The sequence below is a fragment of the Stenella coeruleoalba genome, assembly GCF_951394435.1.
Source record: "Stenella coeruleoalba genome assembly, chromosome: 11".
Lineage (NCBI taxonomy): Eukaryota > Metazoa > Chordata > Mammalia > Artiodactyla > Delphinidae > Stenella > Stenella coeruleoalba.
Window position 1 is genome coordinate 50,279,527 of NC_137157.1, and position 22,562 is coordinate 50,302,088.

At 40.5% G+C, this 22,562-nt stretch overlaps 1 protein-coding gene across 3 annotated transcripts in view; it reads right to left on the bottom strand.

Annotated features, from left to right (window-relative positions):
• HELB (DNA helicase B) overlaps positions 1 to 15,214 on the bottom strand; it is a 47,031-nt gene extending 31,817 nt beyond the window's left edge. For 2 of the 3 annotated variants that reach the window (XM_079935859.1, XM_079935861.1), the window contains exons 1-4: positions 15,027 to 15,214; positions 13,194 to 13,604; positions 12,131 to 12,300; positions 8,901 to 9,779 (exon numbers count right to left, since the gene is read on the bottom strand). In XM_079935859.1, coding sequence (XP_079791985.1) covers positions 8,901 to 9,779; positions 12,131 to 12,300; positions 13,194 to 13,604; positions 15,027 to 15,213 — 1,647 coding nt within the window. In that variant the 5' untranslated portion in view covers position 15,214. The remainder of the gene's footprint in view (positions 1 to 8,900; positions 9,780 to 12,130; positions 12,301 to 13,193; positions 13,605 to 15,026) is intronic. The other variant, XM_079935860.1, reaches the window with a different exon arrangement.
• Between the last annotated feature and the right edge of the window lie 7,348 nt (positions 15,215 to 22,562).

Sequence of the window (22,562 nt, forward strand, 5' to 3'; positions counted from 1 at the left end):
TCTAATTCAATCCTTCAGACTAAACAGAAGTGAAGGCGTAATGGAAGAAATCATAAACTGATCAGAAGACTCTTCCACCAATGAGCTACACTGAACTGCTCTAGGATCATGCCCACTCATGTGACAAATAAAAGTAATGCAAAAGCAATTTCTGAGGTGGCTCGTGGGTCTATGATTCCGGTAGCCTTCCTTAGAACTGCTTTCTTCATTTCACTCTCTTGCTTAGGAACCTAAATGGCTCCCCAGTAAATCAAGTCCAAGCTTCTTTGTGAGGTATATAAGGTCTGTAGTAAATGAGGGGATCATGGCACCTTGGTAAGAGAAGCAAGGTGGGAGGTCAGAAATGTGAATCCCAGCGCGAGCTCTGCACTCAGCTAAGGTTTGGGGCCAATTGTTTAACACACCCAAATTTTAAGTGGCTCTCCTGTAAAATGCAGATAACATCACTTACCCACTTCACTCGTTTGTCAAGGATTTAATGAAACGGCAAAATACTTTACAAACTTTAAAGCTCAAATTCCCGGTCTAAACCAAGTGTAATTTCCATTATCTTACAACACACAGACTTCATTCCAATCAACGCAGTCCCCTCAAAACCCTCTATATGCACTTGATCATTCACCTCAATGCCTCTGGGAAGGCCTTTCCCTTAAATAAAATGTTCTTCTCCTTACCTGAGCTTCCTTGTCCATTAGACTCCAATTCAATTATTATTTCCTTCAGAAATCTTCCAACGACTAACTTCCTTGATCTATAAAATGGCAGATCAGGGCTAAAGGAAACTCTCCAACTCTTTACAAGTTTAAAACTTCATGACTCTTAACTATAGCCAAAGCTATTTTTTTCAAGCATCTTAATTCATTTGAAATTTTTATTATGCAACTACTATTTGCCAGGCACTGTTGTAGGCAAAGGAGATAAAGCACTAAACCAGATGATCCAAGTCCTCACTTCGACGGAGCTTTCATTCTACAAAAGGTGGACTCATGTTTGAAACCAGTCCCACTGAGAAACAGGGCATTGCCAGAATCTAAACTAACTACAGCATTAAGCATACACTTTAGTTTACCTGACTTTTTTTTTTTTCATAATAAGACGTTCTCAATGAAGGAAGCGGTACACTGATCTACTTTCTGGTACAAGCTCCTAACTCACTGCAAACAGTAACAGTTTATATACACTGGCTGTTTTGAGTGGCACTGATCTAAGTGATTAGCTACCACAAGGCAAGGATCTAGAAGACATTCAATAAATGCCTACTGGAAGAGTCAGTGTCAGAGTGAGGAGGTGTGAGAGCGTGGCAGCTCCTGGCTTTGGAAATGGAGGAAGGAAGCCACGATCCAAGAAATGTCGGCATCCTCCGGGAAGGAGCTCGGCCCCGAGGACACCTTGACACACTGTGACCTCTGTTTTGGACTGCTAGCTTTCAGAACTAGCAAGAAATTTGGGCACAGAGAAGTTAAATAACTTGTTGAATATGAAACAACCAGCAAGGATGGAGACAGTATTCAGCCAAGTTCTATTTTTAGGTTTTTGAGAAACCAGCATACTCTTTTCCACAGTGGCTGCACCAACTTACGTTCTCACCAACAATATAGTCTTGGGGGAGTGTACTTTCTAAGAATTTGTCCAGGGACGAGGGGAAGATGGCGGAAGAGTAAGATGCGGAGATCATCTTCCTCCCCACAGATACACCAGAAATACATCTACACGTGGAACAACTCCTACAGAACACCTACTGAATGCTGGCAGAAGACCTCAGACCTCCCAAAAGGCAAGAAACCCCACCATGTACCTGGGTAGGGCAAAAGAAAAAACAGAGACAAAAGGATAGGGACGGGACAGGCACCAGTGGGAGGGAGCTGTGAAGGAGGAAAGGTTTCCAGACACTAGGAAGCCCCTTCGTGGCCGGAGACTGCGGATGGCACAGGGGGAAAGCTTCAGAGCCGCGGAGGAGAGCACAGGGGTGCAGAGGGCAAAGCGCAGAGATTCCCGCACAGAGGATCAGGGCCGACCAGCACTCACCAGCCCGAGAGGCTTGTCTGCTCACCCGCCGGGTTGGGAGGGGCTGGGAGCTCAGACTCGGGCTTCGGTTGAGCGCTGGCCGGGAGGGAGTCCGGGAAAAGGTCTGGAGCTGCCAAAGAGGCAAGAGACTTTTTCCTCCCTCTTTGTTTCTTGGTGCTCGAGGAGAGGGGATTAAGAGCGCTGCTTAAAGGAGCTCCAGAGACGGGTGCGAGCCGCGGCTATCAGCAAGGACCCCAGAGACGGGCGGGAGACGCTAAGGCTGCTGCTGCCGCCACCAAGAAGCCTGTGTGCGAGCACAGGTCACTATCCACACCCCCCTTCTGGGGAGCCTGTGCAGCCCGCCACTGCCAGGGTCCCAGGATCCAGGGACAACCCCCCCAGGAGAACGCACGGCGCGCCTCAGGCTGGTGCAACGTCACGCCGGCCTCGGCCGCCGTAGGCTCGCCCCGCACTCCGTGCCCCCCTCCCCCCGGCCTGAGTGAGCCAGAGCCCCCGAATCAGCGGCTCCTTTAACCCCGTCCAGTCTGAGCGAAGAACAGACGCCCTCTGGCGACCTACACGCAGAGGCGGGGGCCAAATCCAAAGCTGAAACCCTGGGAGCTGTGAGAACAGAGAAGAGAAAGGGAAATCTCCCCCAGCAGCCTCAGAAGCAGCGGATTAAAGCTCCACAATCAACTTGATGTACCCTGCATCTGTGGAATACCTGAATAGACGAGTCATCCCAAATTGAGGAGGTGGACTTTGAGAGCAAGATTTATGATTTTTCCCCCTTTTCCTCTTCTTGTGAGTGTGTATGTGCATGCTTCTGTGTGAGATTTTGTCTGTATAGCTTTGCTTCCACCATTTCTCCTAGGGTTCTATCCGTCCATTTTTTTTTTAAATTTTTTTTCTTAATAATTATTTTTTAATTTAATAACTATATTATATTTTACTTTATTTTACTTTATCTTTTCTTTCTTTTTTCCTTCCTTCCCTCCTTCCTTCCTTCTTCCCACCGTCCCTCCCTCCCTCCCTTTCTTTCTTTCCTTCTTTCCTTCTTCCTTCCTTCCCTCCTTTCTTTCTTTCTTTCTTCCTACTTCTACTAATTCTTAGTCTCTCTGCCTTTTCTCCCTTTCATTCTGAGCCGTGTGGATGAAAGGCTCTTGGTGCTGCAGTCAGGAGTCAGTGCTGTGCCTCTGAGGTGGGAGAGCAAACTTCAGGACACTGGTCAAAAAGAGACCTCCCAGCTCCACATAATATCAAACAGCGAAAATCTCCCAGAGATCTCCATCTCAACACCAGCACGCAGCTTCACTCAACGACCAGCAAGCTACAGTGCTGGACACCCTGTGCCAAACAACTAGCAAAACAGGAACACAACCCCACCCATTAGCAGAGAGGCTGCCTAAAATCATAATAAGTCCACAGACACCCCAAAACACACCACCAGACGTGGACCTGCCCACCAGAAAGACAAGATCCAGCCTCATCCACCAAAACACAGGCACTAGTCCCCTCCACCAGGAATCCTACACAACCCACTGAACCAACCTTAGCCACTGGGGACAGACACCAAAAACAACGGGAACTACGAACCTGCAGCCTGCAAAAACGAGACCCCAAACACAGTAAGATAACCAAAATGAGAAGACAAAAAAACACACCGCAGATGAAGGAGCAAGATAAAAACCCACCAGACCTAACAAATGAAGAGGAAACAGGCAGTCTACCTGAAAAAGAATTCAGAATAATGATAGTAAAGATGATCCAAAATCTTGGAAATAGAAGAGACAAAATGCAAGAAACATTTAACAAGGACCTAGAAGAACTAAAGATGAAACAAACAATAATGAACAACACAATAAATGAAATGAAAAATACTCCAGATGGGATCAATAGCAGAATAACTGAGGCAGAAGAACTGATAAGTGACCTGGAAGATAAAATAGTGGAAATAACTGCTGCAGACCAGAATAAAGAAAAGAGAATGAAAAGAACTGAGGACAGTCTCAGAGACCTCTAGGACAACATTTAACGCACCAACATTCGAATTATAGGGGTTCCAGAAGAAGAGAAAAAGAAAGGGACTGAGAAAATATTTGAAGAGATTATAGTTGAAAACTTCCCTAATATGGGAAAGGAAATAGTTAATCAAGTCCAGGAAGCACAGAGAGTCCTATACAGGATAAATACAAGGAGAAATACGCCAAGACACATATTAATCAAACTGTCAAAAATTAAATACAAAGAAAGCATATTAAAAGCAGTCAAGGGAAAAACAACAAATAACACACAAGGGAATCCCCATAAGGTTAACAGCTGATCTCTCAGCAGAAACTCTGCAAGCCAGAAGGGGGTGGCAGGACATATTGAAAGTGATGAAGGAGAAAAACCTGCAACCAAAATTACTCTACCCAGCAAGGATCTCATTCAGATTTGATGGAGAAATTAAAACCTTTACAGACAAGCAAAAGCTGAGAGAGTTCAGCACCACCAAACCAGCTTTAAAACAAATGCTAAAGGAACTTCTCTAGACAAGAAACACAAGAGAAGGAAAAGACCTACAATAAGAAACCCAAAACAATTTAGAAAATGGGAATAGGAACATACATATCAATAATTACCTTAAATGTAAATGGACTAAATGCTCCCACCAAAAGACACAGATTGGCTGAATGGATAAACAAGACCCATATATATGCTGTCTACAAGAGACCCACTTCAGACCTAGAGACACATACAGACTGAAAGCAAGGGGATGGAAAAAGATATTCCATGCAAATGGAAACCAAAAGAAAGCTGGAGTAGCAATTCTCATATCAGACAAAATAGACTTTAAAATAAAGACTATTAGAAGAGACAAAGAGGGACACTACATAATGATCAAGGGATCGATCCAAGAAGAAGATATAACAATTGTAAATATTTATGCACCCAACATAGGAGCACCTCAATACATAAGGCAAATACTAACAGCCATAAAAGGGGAAATCGACAGTAACACATTCATAGTAGGGGACTTTAACACCCCACTTTCACCAATGGACAGATCATCCAAAATGAAAATAAATAAGGAAACACAAGCTTTAAATGATACATTAAACCAGATGGACTTAATTGATATTTATAGGACACTACATCCAAAAACAACAGAATACACATTTTTCTCAAGTGCTCATGGAACATTCTCCAGGATAGATCATATCTTGGGTCACAAAGCAAGCCTGGGTAAATTTAAGAAAACTGAAATTGTATCAAGTATCTTTTCCGACCACAACGCCATGAGACTACATATCAATTACAGGAAAAGATCTGTAAAAAATACAAACACATGGAGGCTAAACAATACACTACTGAATAACGAAGTGATCACTGAAGAAATCTAAGAGGAAATCAAAAAATACCTAGAAACAAATGACAATGGAGACACGATGACTCAAAACCTATGGGATGCAACAAAAGCAGTTCTAAGAGGGAAGTTTATAGCAATACAAGCCCACCTTAAGAAACAGGAAACATCTCGAATAAACAACCTAAACTTGCACCTAAAGCAATTAGAGAAAGAAGAACAAAAAAACCCCAAAGTTAGCAGAAGGGAAGAAATCACAAAAATCAGATCAGAAATAAATGAAAAAGAAATGAAGGAAATGATAGCAAAGATCAATAAAACTAAAAGCTGGTTCTTTAAGAAGATAAACAAAATAGATAAACCATTAGCCAGACTCATCAAGAAAAAAAGGGAGAAGACTCAAATCAATAGAATTAGAAATGAAAAAGGAGAAGTAACAACTGACACTGCAGAAATACAAAAGATCATGAGAGATTACTACAAGCAACTCTATGCCAATAAAATGGACAACCTGCAAGAAATGGACAAGTTCTTAGAAATGCACAACCTGCCAAGACTGAATCAGGAAGAAATAGAAAATATGAACAGACCAATCACAAACACTGAAATTGAAACTGTGATTAAAAATCTTCCAACAAACAGAAGCCCAGGACCAGATGGCTTCACAGGCGAATTCTATCAAACATTTAGAGAAGAGCTAACACCTATCCTTCTCAAACTCTTCCAAAATATAGCAGAGGGAGGAACACTCCCAAATTCATTCTACGAGGCCACCATCACCTTGATACCAAAACCAGACAAGGATGTCACAAAGAAAGAAAACTACAGGCCAATATCACTGATGAAAATAGATGCAAAAATACTCAACAAAATACTAGCAAACAGAATCCAACAGCACATTAAAAGGATCATACACCATGATCAAGTGGGGTTCATTCCAGGAATGCAAGGATTCTTCAATATACACAAATCAATCAATGTTATAAACCATATTAACAAATTGAAGGAGAAAAAACATATGATCATCTCAATAGATGCAGAGAAAGCTTTTGACAAAATTCAACACCCATTTATGGTAAAAACCCTGCAGAAAGTAGGCATAAAGGGGACTTTCCTCAACATAATAAAGGCCATATATGACAAACCCACAGCCAACATCATCCTCTATAGTGAAAAACTGAAAGTATTTCCACTAAGATCAGGAACAAGACAAGGTTGCCCACTCTCACCACTCTTATTCAACATAGTTTGGGAAGTTTTAGTCACAGCAATCAGACAAGAAAAGGAAATAAAAGGAATCCAAATTGGAAAAGAAGAAGTAAAGCTGTCACTGTTTGCAGATGACATGATACTATACATAGAGAATCCTAAAGATGCTACCAGAAAACTACTAGAGCTAATCAATTAATTTGGTAAAGTTGCAGGATACAAAATTAACGCACAGAAATCTCTGGCATTCCTATACACTAAGGATGAAAAATCTGAAAGTGAAATCAAGAAAACACTCCCATTTACCACTGCAACAAAAAGAATAAAATATCTAGGAATAAACCTATCTAAGGAGACAAAAGACTGTATGCAGAAAACTATAAGACACTGATGAAAGAAATTAAAGATGATACAAATAGATGGAGAGATACACTATGTTCTTGGATTGGAAGAATGAACATTGTGAAAATGACTCTACTACCCAAAGCAATCTACAGATTCAATGCAATCCCTATCAAACTACCACTGGCATTTTTCACAGAACTAGAACAAAAAATTTCACAATTTGTAGGGAAACACAAAAGACCCCGAATAGCCAAAGCAATCTTGAGAACAAAAAACGGAGCTGGAGGAATCAGGCTCCCTGACTTCAGACGATACTACAAAGCTACAGTAATCAAGACAGTATGGTACTGGCACAAAATCAGAAAGATAGATCAATGGAGCAGGATAGAAAGCCCAGAGATAAACCCACGCACATATGGTCACCTTATCTTTGATAAAGGAGGCAGAAATGTACAATGGAAAAAGGACAGCCTCTTCAATAAGTGGTGCTGGGAAAACTGGACAGGTACATGTAAAAGTATGAGATTAGATCACTCCCTAACACCATACACAAAAATAAGCTCAAAATGGATTCAAGACCTAAATGTAAGGCCAGAAACTATCAAACTCTTAGAGGAAAATATAGGCAGAACACTCTATGACATAAATCACAGCAAGATCCTTTTTGACCCGCCTCCTAGAGAAATGGAAATAAAAACAAAGATAAACAAATGGGACCTAATGAAACCTCAAAGCTTTTGCACAGCAAAGGAAACCATAAACAAGACCAAAAGACAACCCTCAGAATGGGAGAAAGTATTTGCAAATGAAGCAACTGACAAAGGATTAATTTCCAAAATTTATAAGCAGCTCATGCAGCTCAATAACAGAAAAAGAACAACCCTATCCAAAAATGGGCAGAAGACCTAAATAGACATTTCTCCAAAGAAGATATACAGACTGCCAACAAACACATGAAAGAATGCTCAACATCATTAATCATTAGAGAAATGCAAATCAAAACTACAATGAGATATCATCTCACACCAGTCAGAATGGCCATCATCAAAAAATCTAGAAACAATAAATGCTGGAGAGGGTGTGGAGAAAAGGGTACACTCCTGCACTGCTCGTGGGAATGTGAATTGGTACAGCCACTATGGAGAACAGTATGGAGGTTCCTTAAAAAACTACAAATAGAACTACCATATGACCCAGCAATCCCACTCCTGGGCATATACCCTGAGAAAACCATAATTCAAAAAGAGTCATGTACCAAAATGTTCATTGCAGCTCTATTTACAATAGCCCAGAGATGGAAACAACCTAAGTGTCCATCATCGGATGAATGGATAAAGAAGATGTGGCACATATATACAATGGAATATTACTCAGCCATAAAAAGAAACGAAATTGAGCTATTTGTAATGAGGTGGATAGACCTAGAGTCTGTCATACAGAGTGAAGTAAGTCAGAAAGAGAAAGACAAATACCGTATGCTAACACATATATATGGAATTTAAGGAAAAAAATGTCATGAAGAACCTAGGGGTAAGACAGGAATAAAGACACAGACCTACTGGAGAATGGATTTGAGGATATGGGGAGTGGGAAGGGTGAGCTGTGACAAAGCGAGAGAGGCATGGACATATATTCACTACCAAACGTAAGGTAGATAGCTAGTGGGAAGCAGCAGCATAGCACAGGGATATCAGCTCAGTGCTTTGTGACCGCCTGGAGGGGTGGGGTGGGGAGGGTGGGAGGGAGGGAGACGCAAGAGGCAAGAGATATGGGAACATATGTATATGTATAACTGATTCACTTTGTTATAAAGCAGAAAACTAACACACCATTGTAAAGCAATTATACCCCAATAAAGATGTTAAAAAAATAAAATAAAATAAAATAAATGCCTACTGATTTCTGTCAGGAAGAAATGAAAAATAAACTCATTACATTAAGCCCGTGTTTAAGGCAAATGTTTTATGTACAGAAAAAATGTAAAAGGCTTTACCTGACATAGTGTATAAGCGCTGAAACCAGTTTTCTGTCTCAGTAAGCCAGCTGCTTTCCCTGTAGGTGCTGTAAGTAAAACTTCTATAGCCTTGCCCGGCTTCGGCTGACTTTGCTCGGTGAAGGTAATCCATTCTTCTGGTACATTCTGGTCTTGTTCAAAATCTTCACAAGCTTTTTTCACTTCTCTTTCTTCCAACAGCTCTATATGCTTAAAAAGCTGGCTAACAATTGTGGTCTTCCCACTACCACCTTTCCCACTGATGACTGTCACAGCATTGGAGCAAATCATGTCCAAAGCAGCCACCTGATCCTGATCCAGTTGGACTTCACTTATTTCTGCCTTAACTTCACTTTCACCATTATCCCAAATATGGTCACCGCTGTCCTGCGTGTCCCAAATATCCACAGGATCTTCTAATCTTGTTTCGTCAGGTTCACTTTTATTTAGCGTATCATCACTTTCTGAATTCTCAGGTCTTGTGGTGTGAATAGATGCAAGCACCTTTTTGACATCAACATGTAATCGCCATGGCGACCTTGTCATCAGGTCACAGATTGAAGAGGCAATGCCTCTTTCAGCCTGGTAAAGGTCATAAAGAAAGACACAGCCCTTCTCATACGTCACCACACCGATATCCTTCAAGAACTTCAGAGACTGCCAAGCATCATGAAAAGACATGCGGTCTGACAATTCAGAAGTTAAGTCAGCTTCTTCAACACACGTGTGCCCTTGCTCTCTACACATCCGCTTCAGTTCAGAATATATTACTAATGCATTCTTCTCCAAATCAGTCATCAACTGGAGAAGAGACCTGCACTGACAAAACGATGTCCAACTTGCCTCACATTGCAGAAGCTTCAACTGTCTGTAGGTTATCTTTAAGAAAAGTAAATTCAAGTTTGCTTTATAAAAATTACAAATATTTTTATAATTGACTATTAGATGACTATTATGAGAATTACAGTGAAAACTATGGTGTTTAATAATAATTTTTTAAGTTCCAGAAGACATGTGTTTCAACAAAATTTGGGGAAAAAAACTATGTACCTAATACATAACTAATTTTTTTTAATTAACTGTACTGTGATTAGAGATCTATATAATTTCATAATTAAAATTATGTTTTTTCAAAGCAATACACATACAGTTTTAAGAGTCAAATAACACTATGAGACTTATCACAAAAAATAGGAATCCTCTGACTTACCCTTTCCATGCCTTCTAAAGGCAACACCCTCAACAATTTCAGTTATTTCTTCCAGAATTTATCTCCACATTTCTGTGTATTGTTTATACTATTCCTTAATTTCTTAAAAAATATTTAGGTAATTAGTTAACTCCTTACTATGGAAAGTCTTTCTTCATGCAAGTTTGCTCCCTTTGTACTGTCACTTTCACACATGCTTCTCTTCCTCCCATCTTTTTTTTTTTTTTTTTTTTTTTTCGGTACGCGGGCCTCTCACTGCTGTGGCCTCTTCCGTTGCGGAGCACAGGCTCCGGACGCGCAGCCTCAGCGGCCATGGCTCACGGGCCCAGCCGCTCCGCGGCATGTGGGATCTTTGCGGACCGGGGCACGAACCCGTGTCCCCTGCATCGGCAGGCGGACTCTCAACCACTGCGCCACCAGGGAAGCCCTCTTCCTCCCATCTTTGAGAAAAGTTAATAGTATACATTTTGAAAACTGATTTTTGTTAAATCAGTGTAAACAGGATTCACGGCTGAGTGACATGATATGCTGTGATTACATTAACTTTGTGTTGAACTCTCGTGTATATTGTGAAGTTACTGACTGCCTCATTTTCTTGGCTTGTTTAGTTTTCCATGTGCCTATCAAAATTCTGCCCAAACTCCACTGAAAAGGTACAGAACTTCCTTCACCATGATCCACTAAGTAGGTCGTCTACCAGCTCCATTTTTTTTTTTCCCATGGAGACATCACCCCTGGAGCCCTCCATACATTTTATGGGCTGAAATGTGTCCCCCCCAAAATTCGTATGTTGAAATCCTAACACCCAGTACCCCAGAATGTGACCATATTTGGAGATAGGGTCTTTAAGGAGGTAATTAAGTTAACATGAGATCACTGGGGTGGGCCCTAATCCAATATGACTGATGTCATAAGATTTTAGGACCCAGACAAGCACAGAGGGAAGACCATGTAAAGACACAGGAAGAAGACAGCCATCCATAAGCTAAGGAGAGAGGCCTCAGAAGAAATCAGCCCTGCTGGCACCTTGACTTTGGATTTATAGCCTCCGGAACTGTGAGAAAATAAATGTCTGTGGTTTAAGACACCCAGTCTATGCTGTTTGTTACAGCAGCCCTAGCAAATGAATTCAAAACCTCAGTAAAAGTCTTTATTCTGGGTGGTGGTTTACACGCTGAAAAGGGGACTTGAGTTCCACTTGAGTCCCAGAAGGCTCATTGCTCTGCTTCTCTTTCCTACTGAATAAATATATATAATAATCTAATGTTCCAGAATCTCATTTTTCCAAGCATATTGAAATCAGTCATTTTATAGAGGGAACAAATTCATTATTCCAGTATTTCTCAAATGGGGGGCAGGGGGGTGGGATCTGTAAACATTCTTGGGGATCCCACCAATTATCTCAGAATTTTTAAATTGTATTTTCATTTGGAAAACCATCTATAACCAAGTACTGCCAAGATTTAAGTGCCACATTTGGTTTTCAACATCTCTGGAGCTTCGCGGTGCCACTTTACTACTCCTGGTCTCTAATAAGAAAAACAGAAGTGCCAAAGAAATCGTAAATAACATTATTGTGCCAAAGAAAAAGAATCAAATGGCATCATCATGTACCATATGAATAATGAAGGTCTTCGAAAGTTCAAATAGGAAAGTGAGGAACGGCGTAGCATAGCAGAATGGACTTGCCAAACACACAAGAACTTGTCTTCGATGAGATCTATATTCAAGGAGCTATGGCAATTCAGTTACAAAAAATGTCATATGAAATTAAATTATGTAACTGAAGTATTGATAATTTGAATGTCATTTATTGTGTTATTTTGTTTTCCTTTGTAAATTTATTGCATAAGAGCTATAGGTGGAAGAAGTTTATATTAGTTGCAACACTGCAAGGAAAATAAATCAACACTGAAGTCATACAAATTTCTTTCCCTTGAAAGAGATACAAAAAACTGTCAAGCTTGAGACATCCTCCCTTGTATAAGATTACAAAACGCTAAGCAAATATCTTTCTTACTTTACGAAATCCGAGTTTCCATGGCTGTGTACCTAAAATCTCTTCTATCGCTTCCAACACCTGTGTAGAATCTGAGCTTATGAGCCGTTTAAAGTGTCGGGGCAGAAGAACTGGAAGGAATTCCATTATTTTTGGGAACTGCAGAGCTCTCATCACAGTTATAAACGGAACTACAGGATATCAGAAAAGAACAAATAGAAACATACAAATGAGCTTATAGAACAACTGATTTGATGGACTTTCTCATTTAGCACAACCAGTTTAAGAAATCCAAATCAAAGACAGAGTAATAAATTTACTGTGACCAGCAAGAAAAGTGATTGTATTATAACACTTGCTTTTGTATCAAGATGGTTTTCATTGTGTTTAACACCAAAATTTATGTTCTTCAAATGCTTAGATAGCTACTTCTTAGCCTTTTGTTTCCTTCTGCTTGCAGTAGAATCAGAATAAAATTTCTGACTCAATAATATATAAATTTAAAGCTAAGCATTAAAAATCATTTACATATTAATCTTTATAGTCATTCTTCTTACTGTAATCATGATGTTTTCATCATTGAAATCATTCAATGATGTACTGCCAAATTTATTTGATAAAATTAAGAAATGAAATATTCCATATATGTGAATGTCCAGATAACAAACCATATTTAGAAGTTATTTTAAACTACTTTGAACTGAAATCTTTCCAAAATGGATTGCTCATATTCTTGCCTTTCTTCTCTCCCTTCTGAAACAGAATAATTGATAAATGAACTTCTTCTTAATGACTCAAGGTAATCCTAGGACACAAAAGTTAGAGAGAGACCTAGAATCACACTTTTAGAGCAGGAAAGGAACTAAAAGGTGTTTAAAGATCATCTCACCCAATCTCTTCACATTACAGATGAGGAACCTACAATGTCAATGACATACTCCAAAAGCAATACAAACACATTTCATCAAACCAATTTAAAAAAAGAATACTATACCAAGATATCAATACTGTACTGGTAATATTTTAAACACACCAGTCATCCAGTATCTCAGTTACACTAAAACTCAATGATAAAATCACTTACTTGTGTTTTCCAGAGAACGCAGTATCTCGTCATCTGGTGGTGACTCTTCTTGTGTTTTCCGTGTAGATTGTTTTTGAGTATTCCTTCCAATGTTCTTTTGGTAAGTTCTTAATTTTTCCCTAAGATTTTCAAAGTTGAGGTCTTTATAACTTGATTCAGCATTTACCCATGCTAAAAAATTTTTTCTCTTTTCACTGGAGACATTACAGTCTTTAAGAAAGAGGGAACAGATGTGTAACTGATTCGGTGCTGCCATATCTGATTGTAAAAAGTAAGAAGGAAATCCTTGAACTTGAAAGCTCCTTGATCCTACCGGCTTCACCTGTACCTTCACTCGCCACCAAGCACCCATTAACGGAAAACGTCCAAACACTTCACATTGCTGCTGAGTATTTTCATCAAAAATTGAAACTTTAAAAAAAAAAAGGTAATTTAGGATAAATTTAAAATCTCTTCCCAATGTTTTGTCAAATCCACTACTCTCTTTAATCCCTGGACAGTACCCTCTACAGATGTCTATTACAGTGTCTATATTCCACTCACCTGTTTATCTGTCTCCCTCTACTACACTGTAAGCTCTCTAGAACATGACAATGTTTCATCTGTTTTTGTATTCCAGGAGGGAGGCATGGTACATGGCAAAAGTTTGTTGTTCCTCTTCTAAAAGCAGTCCTCTCTCTGCTACTCTGATCTCAGTCAATACTGACCTTCAAGCAGTTTCTAAAAAATGTCATGGTCCCTCCTACCCAGGGCCTTTGCAAAAGCTGTTCCACTTGCCTTAAATAATTTCTTCCTTACCATTTACCCCATTTACTACAGACCTCAGCTTAATTGTCACTTCCTCAGGAAAGCCCTGAATCTCATGAATATAACCTCTCATAGCACTTCGTACTATTCCTTCTAAGCACTGAGTGATATTATAGTTACTTCTGTGATTATTTATAGAATGTCAGTTTAATTCATTAGAGGGTAAGCTCCATTAAGACAGCAACCTCATCATCTAATCTCTCCAAGGTAGCCCAACAAAACAAACACCTTGCTTGGAAGATGGTAGCCAATCACTAACACTTTCAGGATAAATGACTAAACCCTCCACAAATACTTAAAAGTTTCTGTCTAAACCTGTATTGGCCACTCACCTGTGACTATTTAAATTTAAATTAATTAAAATTTAAAATTCAACTCAGGTGCACTAGCTGCAGTTCAAGTTCTCAATAGCCACAAGTGGGTAACAGCTGTTGTATTGGACAGAGCAAATATAGAGCAATGCCATCACCAGAAAAATTCTACAGTACAGCAGTGGTCTGAACATTCAAACATTCTCAAACATCAGTCACCAGGTACACATAATAGGTATAATTCTTAGGACAGGAAACTATACAAGGTAAACACAGATCACAAGGTTATTAACACAAGGTTAATGAATCAACAGTGCCTTGGGGTGTTTCTTATGTGCGTGTGTGTCTAAGTAGCTGAAAAGTAACCACATACTCGACTCCAGGAAAGACAGGAAAATAGTTAAAAGCCCTGATTCGGGGTGTGAATACTGGCTGGAGACCCATTGTTTCCTCGACTAAGAAACTACCTGAAAAAGTTGTCATCAGTAAATGAGATACACGTAGAGCCCAAGCTTAACACAAAGTATTTGCTCAAGTCTCTGCTATTCTTGTGGTTGCTGCTGTTTTTATTTTATCCTAAACAGGACGAAACAGCTAGGCCATCCCAAAGGAAGTCTATTAGCAGCGATGGGGCGCCTTACTTGGGACGAGACCATAATGGGAAACAGTTCATTAATCCCCCAAACCCATTCCCAGGGGCGAGTTGCTTCCTCACCACGGAGCCGACCAGGGAGGCTGCCCGCTTTTACACCCCCACTGCAGAGCTCCTCGGCATCGACAAACACCGTGTCTTCCTCCTCCTCCGCATCTTCCCTCAGATGATCATCTTCCTCCTCCACCAGGTCCTTGGGGGGGAGCAAAGGTCCCTGTAGCTCGCGCAAGGGCTGACTCAGAGAAGCCATACTCCACTCTCCCCAGCTCAACCCAAATTCCGGAAAACCCGGGCTACGTAACGCCCAAGAACAGCCAATCAGCTCCGCGACTGTAGGACCATCTGCTTCCAGGGGGTTGGGCGAAAAGCATGAAGTGGGTTAATTGTATGGTGACGGATCGCAACTAGACTGTAGTGGTGATCACGCTCTAGTATATACAGATGTTGAACTATAATGCTGTACATCTGTTTCTTGTGGGGTTTTTTTTTGCGGTACGCGGGCCTCTCCCGTTGCGGAGCACAGGGTCCGGACGCGCAGGCCCAGCGGCCATGGCTCACGGGCCCACCCGCTCCGCGGCACGCGGGATCTTCCCAGACCGCGGCACGAACCCGTGTCCCCTGCATCGGCAGGCGGACTCTCAACCACTGCGCCACCAGGGAAGCCCAATGCTATACGTCTGAAACTTATTTTCTAAAAAAACACCATCAGCTTTCGCAAACGCTCCCACTCCCCAGGCTAAAAGTTTGCGCGGAGGGGCGGAGCGGCGGCGAAGCTCCGCCCCAAGCTCCCAGCGGAGGACCGGGATTGGGTGGGGAGGGTCGAGGCTCAGCGGGGTCGGGCAAGGGGCAGAGCGGATGCGCGGGCGGGGTGATCTCTCCCGCCTCCGCCCCGCAGCCAGACTTGAGGCTTCGCCAGGTGCTCGGAGGAAACCAGCTGATTGGGCAGCGGCATACGGGCACTTGCAGAGCAGCTAACCCACTGCGACTCCTGCATAGAGAGAAACGCGAGGGAACGGCAGTCTAGTGACCCCAGAGAACCTGGAAAAGCAAGCCCTTCCCCGATGCCTCCAAAACGAAAACCCAGATGCCCTTCGGCCAGCACCCAAAGCGCAGAACCGCGAATCTCCAATCGGGAGAGCCGCCTAGTCGTGACTCCTTTGGGCCTCTGTTTTCGTCAGGTGTTGAATTTATATGATCAAAGGCACTTTACTCAAGGTACAGATCTCTAGGCCCCATTCAATACCCATTGTATCGGGATCTAGGGCAGAGACCCAGGCTTCTTTTCAACCCACGTCCCAAGTTGTAGATTTTGATGCTCAGCCAGGTTTGGAAAGCACTACATTAGATGACTTTCAAAGTCCTCTTTATCATTTCCTCTGTGAGTACACCCAGGCCTCCCAAACTTCTTTAAGCTGGGCTGCTGCCTGCTCGCAGTGGGGCAAAAAAGTCTAGTTACAGCCCAGGGTATAGACAGGAGTGAGGGAAAGCAAGTAGAAGAGAACAGTGGTTTAAAAGTTATTCTGGAGCCAGGGTTCCCATACTTGATGGGGATAGTGTTTGAAAGTCATGGTACTTCTTGAGGAACACCATAAAATATATTACATTACTATTTTGATACTATTTATTATGAAATTACTCAATAATAAACAAAATAACTAAGCATACACTGTTTGCTAAATCCAAAAGCATCTTATTCTAATATAAATAACAACCACCACCAAAGTTTTTTTGTGTTTGTTTGTTTAATTTATGGGACCATAGACCTGAAACAAACACAACTTTGTAAATCAACTATACTTCAATAAAAAATAAAGTTCTTTTGTTCTTTTTTTAAAAACTTACGGGGGAAATTACTAAAATTGATTTTTTTTCCTTTGGGTACAAATGTTGACTGTTGGTGCTTTTAGAAACACCCTCTGTTGCATCAGTGTTTCCAAGGATCGTCTATATGAGGTGGAACGCCTTCCTTAACACTCAGGATGGCTGCTGTTTCCACCACAACATGGAATCTGATCTGACACATGTCTCACCACTGGTCTCTTTGTTACTAAATGCAGTGGATACCTTTCTGCCTTTGTCTTGCCTCACCTCTCAACAGTATTTGGCACAGATAACTATTTTCTTCTTGTAACACTCTGCTTCCTAGGCTTTTGTGACTTGTCTTCTTAGGTTTTCCTCCAACCTCTCTGGCCATTTATAGTTTCTTTGGGTTCTTCTACTGGCCTCTTAAGTACTTGTGTTCCCCAGGGTTCCATCCTAAGCACCTCCTCACTCTGTAATCCTTCCCTCAATCATCTTTCACCTACTCTGTCACCTACATGCTAATGACCCCAATCTAATCTCCAAACCTGTGCAAACACCTGCCTATTAGATGCCAGGACTGGATGCCCCTTGGCTCCCTCTGACTCAACGCATCCAAACTGAAAGCTATCTGCTGCCCAAATGTGGTCCACTTACGCGTTTATACGTAAGATAACCTTGTTACCAACAGGATGATTTAGGCACAAGACTCCAGATGTTAAGCTTCTGTTTATATAACTCAGTTGCATTCTACTAGGTAGTGTAGGTTAGGATTCAGGATGGTGAGGACTTTGCTTCTTTACCTGTTGATTCTTCATTTTTTAAAACGTTAACAATTCTAGGTTCCTGGATACCATCTTTACAGTACACAGTAAGCAACAATACTCAAACCTGGCTGTGCATCAGAATCACTTGGGATGTTTCTATAAAAATATGATTCTTGAAGCTACATTTCCACAAACGTAAGACAACATAGGCATAAGGTTATTCACTGTATAACTTTTGTAGTAGCAAAGGACTGGAAACAGTAGAAATGTGTACCAGTAAGAGACCTATTGAATAAACTATTGTACATCCACACCATGGAGTATTCTTCAGCAATTTTATAAAAGAAAGAATGAGGAATACCTTTTTGAACTTCCAGGATATTATGTTAAATAAGAAAAAAGACATAAAACAATGAAAATAGTTTTATGTGTTTGCATATGCTTCTTTCTGCAAAAACAAAACAAGCAAACAAACACAGGGAACATAAACCAGAATTTTATGAAAATAGTTACCTACCGATAGAGTGGAAACAGGATAATGGAGAAAAAGGTGGGAACAAGCTCTCTGAGTAATTTTTTATAATGGTTTTGACTTCTGAGCCATGAAAATGTTTCACATATTCAAAAATAAAGAAACAAAATCAAAACCTAAAATTGAACACAAACAGAAACAAAGGAAACTATCTATCAAATGGATAACATAACCTCTCAGGCAAAAAAATTACTTCAAGTTACTTCTGAATACTTTGAATAAATATTTTAAGTTACTCTGACTATATACCCTTAGTAGGTTATATTCTGAGGACAAAAGATCTACAAAATAATCTTAAAATTTACCACACACTGGGCTTCCCTGGTGGCGCAGTGGTTGAGAGTTCGCCTGCCGATGCAGGGGACACGGGTTCGTGCCCCGGTCCGGGAGGATCCCACGTGCCGCGGAGCGGCTGGGCCCGTGAGCCATGGCCGCTGAGCCTGCGCGTCCGGAGCCTGTGCTCCACAACGGGAGAGGCCACAGCAGTGAGAGGCCCGCGTACCGCTAAAAAAAAAAAAAAAAAAAAAAAAAAAAAAAAATTTACCACACACTATGGTTAATGTTAGTTGTAATATTGTTATTGTAATTTGAATACAATGTGTATCGTAGGATAAAGCAAACAAGTAAATGTCTTTGTGTTTTATCAAAGGAAGGTTTTTAATGTACATGAAGAGAAATACAAACATAGAATAAAAGAAGTAAAACTCCTATAGCATTATACCTGAGCTGGAAATATCAATATGAGCTTGTGATTTCTTAAAATATATATCCTAGCTCTGTCTACTGAAAGGGCCTGAAAGTAACGTCACCCCAGTAACTCTGATCACATCTACCACCTTCATCTTGGTTTTGGAATACCATTTCTTATTAAAAGAAATGAGAGCTTCTTAAGAAATGGCTGGGGCTTCCCTGGTGGTGTAGTGGTTAAGAATCCGCCTGCCAATGCAGGAGACGTGGGTTCAAGCCCTGGTCCGGGAAGTTCCCACATGCCGCGGAGCAACGAAGCCCGTGCACCACAACTACTGAGCCTGCGCCCTAGAGCCCACGAGCCACAACTACCGAAGCCCAAGTGCCACAACTACCGAAGCCCAAGTGCCACAACTACTGAAGCCCATGTGCCACAACTACTGAAGCCTGCGTGCCTAGAGCCCGTGCTCCACAACAAGAAAAACCACCACAATGAGAACCCCGCGCACCACAACGAAGAGTAGCCCCTGCTTGCCGCAACTAGAGGAAGCCCGCGCCCAGCAACTAAGACCCAACGCAGCCAAAAATTAATTAATTAATTAACTTTAAAAAAAAAGAAGGGCTGATTCCACCTCTGGGACAGGAAAGTACAAGGTGGCCCTAGGATTTCCTGTACCAGAAGGCAAGGAAGCACTCAAAAGCTAATAGGGTTATGATAAAAAGGATTCAGGAGCCAGCTTGAAGGGCATCCCACTAGCCAAATTTAGAGACGTTTGAGTAACAAAAAGAATAATGACTGCACTTGATTGTAACACACTGAGCATATGAAAACTGATGTGTCCATTGTGATACTCACTAAAAATATTTTTTTAAGGAAAAGAAGAAAAGAATGTCAGTTAAGGAATTTAACTGACATTAAATAAGAGTATGGAGAGTAGTATAGAGGTTCCTTAAAAAACTAAAAATAGAGTTACCATATGATCCAGCAATCCCACTCCTGGGCATATATTCGGAAAACACAAAAATTCTAATTTGAAAGGATACATGCACCCCAATGTTCGTAGCAGCACTACTTACAATAGCCAAGACATGGAAGCAAACTAAATGTCCATCAACAGGTGAATGGATAAAGAAGATGTGGCACATATATACAATGGAATATTACTCAGCCATAAAAAGAATGTAATAATGTCATTTGCAGCAACATGGATGGACCTACATATTATCATTCTAAGTGAAATAAGTCATATAGAGAAAGACAAATATCATATATCACTTATATATGGAATCTTAAAAAAATGATACAAATGAACTTATTTACAAAACAGAAATAGACTCACAGATACAGAAAACAAACTTATGGTTACCAAAGGGGAAAGGGGAGGGGGAGGAATAAACTAAGAGTTTGGGATTAACATATACACACTACTATATATAAAATAGATAAACAACAAGGACCTACTGTGTGGCACAGGGAACTATATTCAATATCTTGTAATAACCTATAATGGAAAAGACTTTGGAAAAGAATATGTATATAACTGAATCTCTTTGCTGTACACCAAAAACTAACACAACATTGTAAATCAAGTACACGTCAATAAAAAGTTGTTTGTTTTGAAAAAGTAAAAAATACATAAAAAATAAAAGAAATTTAAGAAGAAATTCTAAAATACAAAACACCATTTTGCAATCCCCAGTATAATAACTAATTCAAGGGAGGATCACCAAAGGATACTAAAACCACTAAGTGAAAAGTCACTGGGAAGCTGATAGTCCCATGGCTACAAGAAATGATAAATTGTGAAGGGGAAAGTGGACCTTTACAGTGGAGACACTTGTCAGTCTCCTCTTAATCAAGTTATCAAACTTAGTGCCGTTAATAATGGGACAAACTGATGCGTGTCTCATGCTGTGATACACTATGATTGCATAAGATCAGCTATGAAGTATTCTTGCCAAAAATATTTAACCTGATTTTAATCAAGGTTCTAGACAAGCACTGTCCAATGGAAATATAATGTGAAGCACATACGCAATATAAAAGTTTCTGGTAGCCACATGGAAAAAAGAAACAGGTGATATTAATTTTAATGATGCATTTTATTGAATCCAATATATCCAAAATATTATTTCAACATGATAATCGATATAAAATCATTAATGAAAGATTTCACACTCTTTATCCTAAATCTTTGAAATCTGATGTGTATTTTACCCTTATAGCACACCTCAGTTTGAACGAGCCACATTTCATGTGCTCCATAGCCACATGTGGCTGGTGACTATAATATTGGACAGCACAGTTCTAGACCTACTTTTCAATTTGCCCAAAATCCAAGGAACTGAGGTACAAAGTGAATAATACCATGTGGAAACAAAAAGATCTAGAATAAAGGTCAGAAAGTAAATACTTTAGGCTTTTCAGGCCACAAATGATCTCCATCACATAATTCCTCTCCCCCCACCCTTTTTCCTTCACCTTTTTCTTTTTTTTTAATTTTCTTCTAAAACCCTCTTAAAATGTAAAAACTATTCTTAGCTCTAGGGCTGTTCAACAAAAGGCCATAATATGTGCATACTCGACCTGGCACATAGGATATTTTACAAGACAACTGACCTGGATTTTCCAGAAAGTCAATGTCATGGGAAAAAAGGCAGGAAAGAGCAAGAGGGATTCCAGGATTGACAGAGGCCAGTAGCTGAAGTCAAGAGTAGAAGGAGTGGGTAGGAGATGAGGCTGGACAGAGAGCCGGGCTAGAGCCAGAACTTGCAGTACTTTGGGAGGCCACAGGGAGAAGCCAGTGAAGGTCGTAAACAGAAGCTTAACCATATCCTCCTGAAAACGTGGCTATTCATGTCACACAAACCAAGCTCTCATTTCAATATCCCCTCGAAATCCAGGCAATGTTTGTTAAATAAATCAATCAACCCGAATCATGAAGCAAAGAATTTCAGTATCTCATTCATATTGCTTCTCACATAGAGTTTTTTCCCCTAAATTACACAGAATGTATTTTCTGGTTACACTGGAAATACCTTTGTTTTAGTGTGCCTGGATGGTATCAAGGCAGCTAACACACTGTGAAGCTATCATTGGTAAAACCTAAACGTTTTATTGGGAGAGTACGGAGGGAATAAGATTTAGTGACCTGTTTAATTAATGACTAGGTAAAGCATGCAATTAAGATGTAGTCATGATAATGATGGTTTCACAGTTATGGGAAAGCACTCTGAATTAATTTATCCAGGTGAATGTTTAAATTAGCATTTTGTCTGTTTTGTTTATTAAACTGGGGTCCAAAGGAGAACAGAATTAAAAAATGAATTAAATAATAGGATTACCAAAGAGACTGACAATTACACACAGAGCAGAAATCCTAATTAAAAATGTGTTAGATTTTGTTCAGTCAAGAGATTGCATGTGTGCGGCACGTATTACCCGTCTACTGGTATCTCGTTCCCCTCTCTTTCTAGGCACACAGTAGGGCTGTACTTCTCCACCTATTTGGAGTTAGTCATGGCCATCCGACCTGCTTTGGCCGATAAAAATCATAGCGAAGCATCATTTCAGGGTGGAGGCATTTGATTTTGGGCGCTCAACTCTCCTTGCCTTGGTGATTGTAGGAGTGTGAGGTGCAACGATGAGCCATCACCTAATGGACAACTGCCCTGGAGAGTGACACGGACCCACAGTAGGGTCTGAATAAATGAGGAGAAATCCTTTTGTGTTAATCCACTAAGGCAGTAAACTTGTTTGTTTCTTTCTTTTTTAAAAATAAATTTATTTATTTATTTATTTTTGGCTGTGTT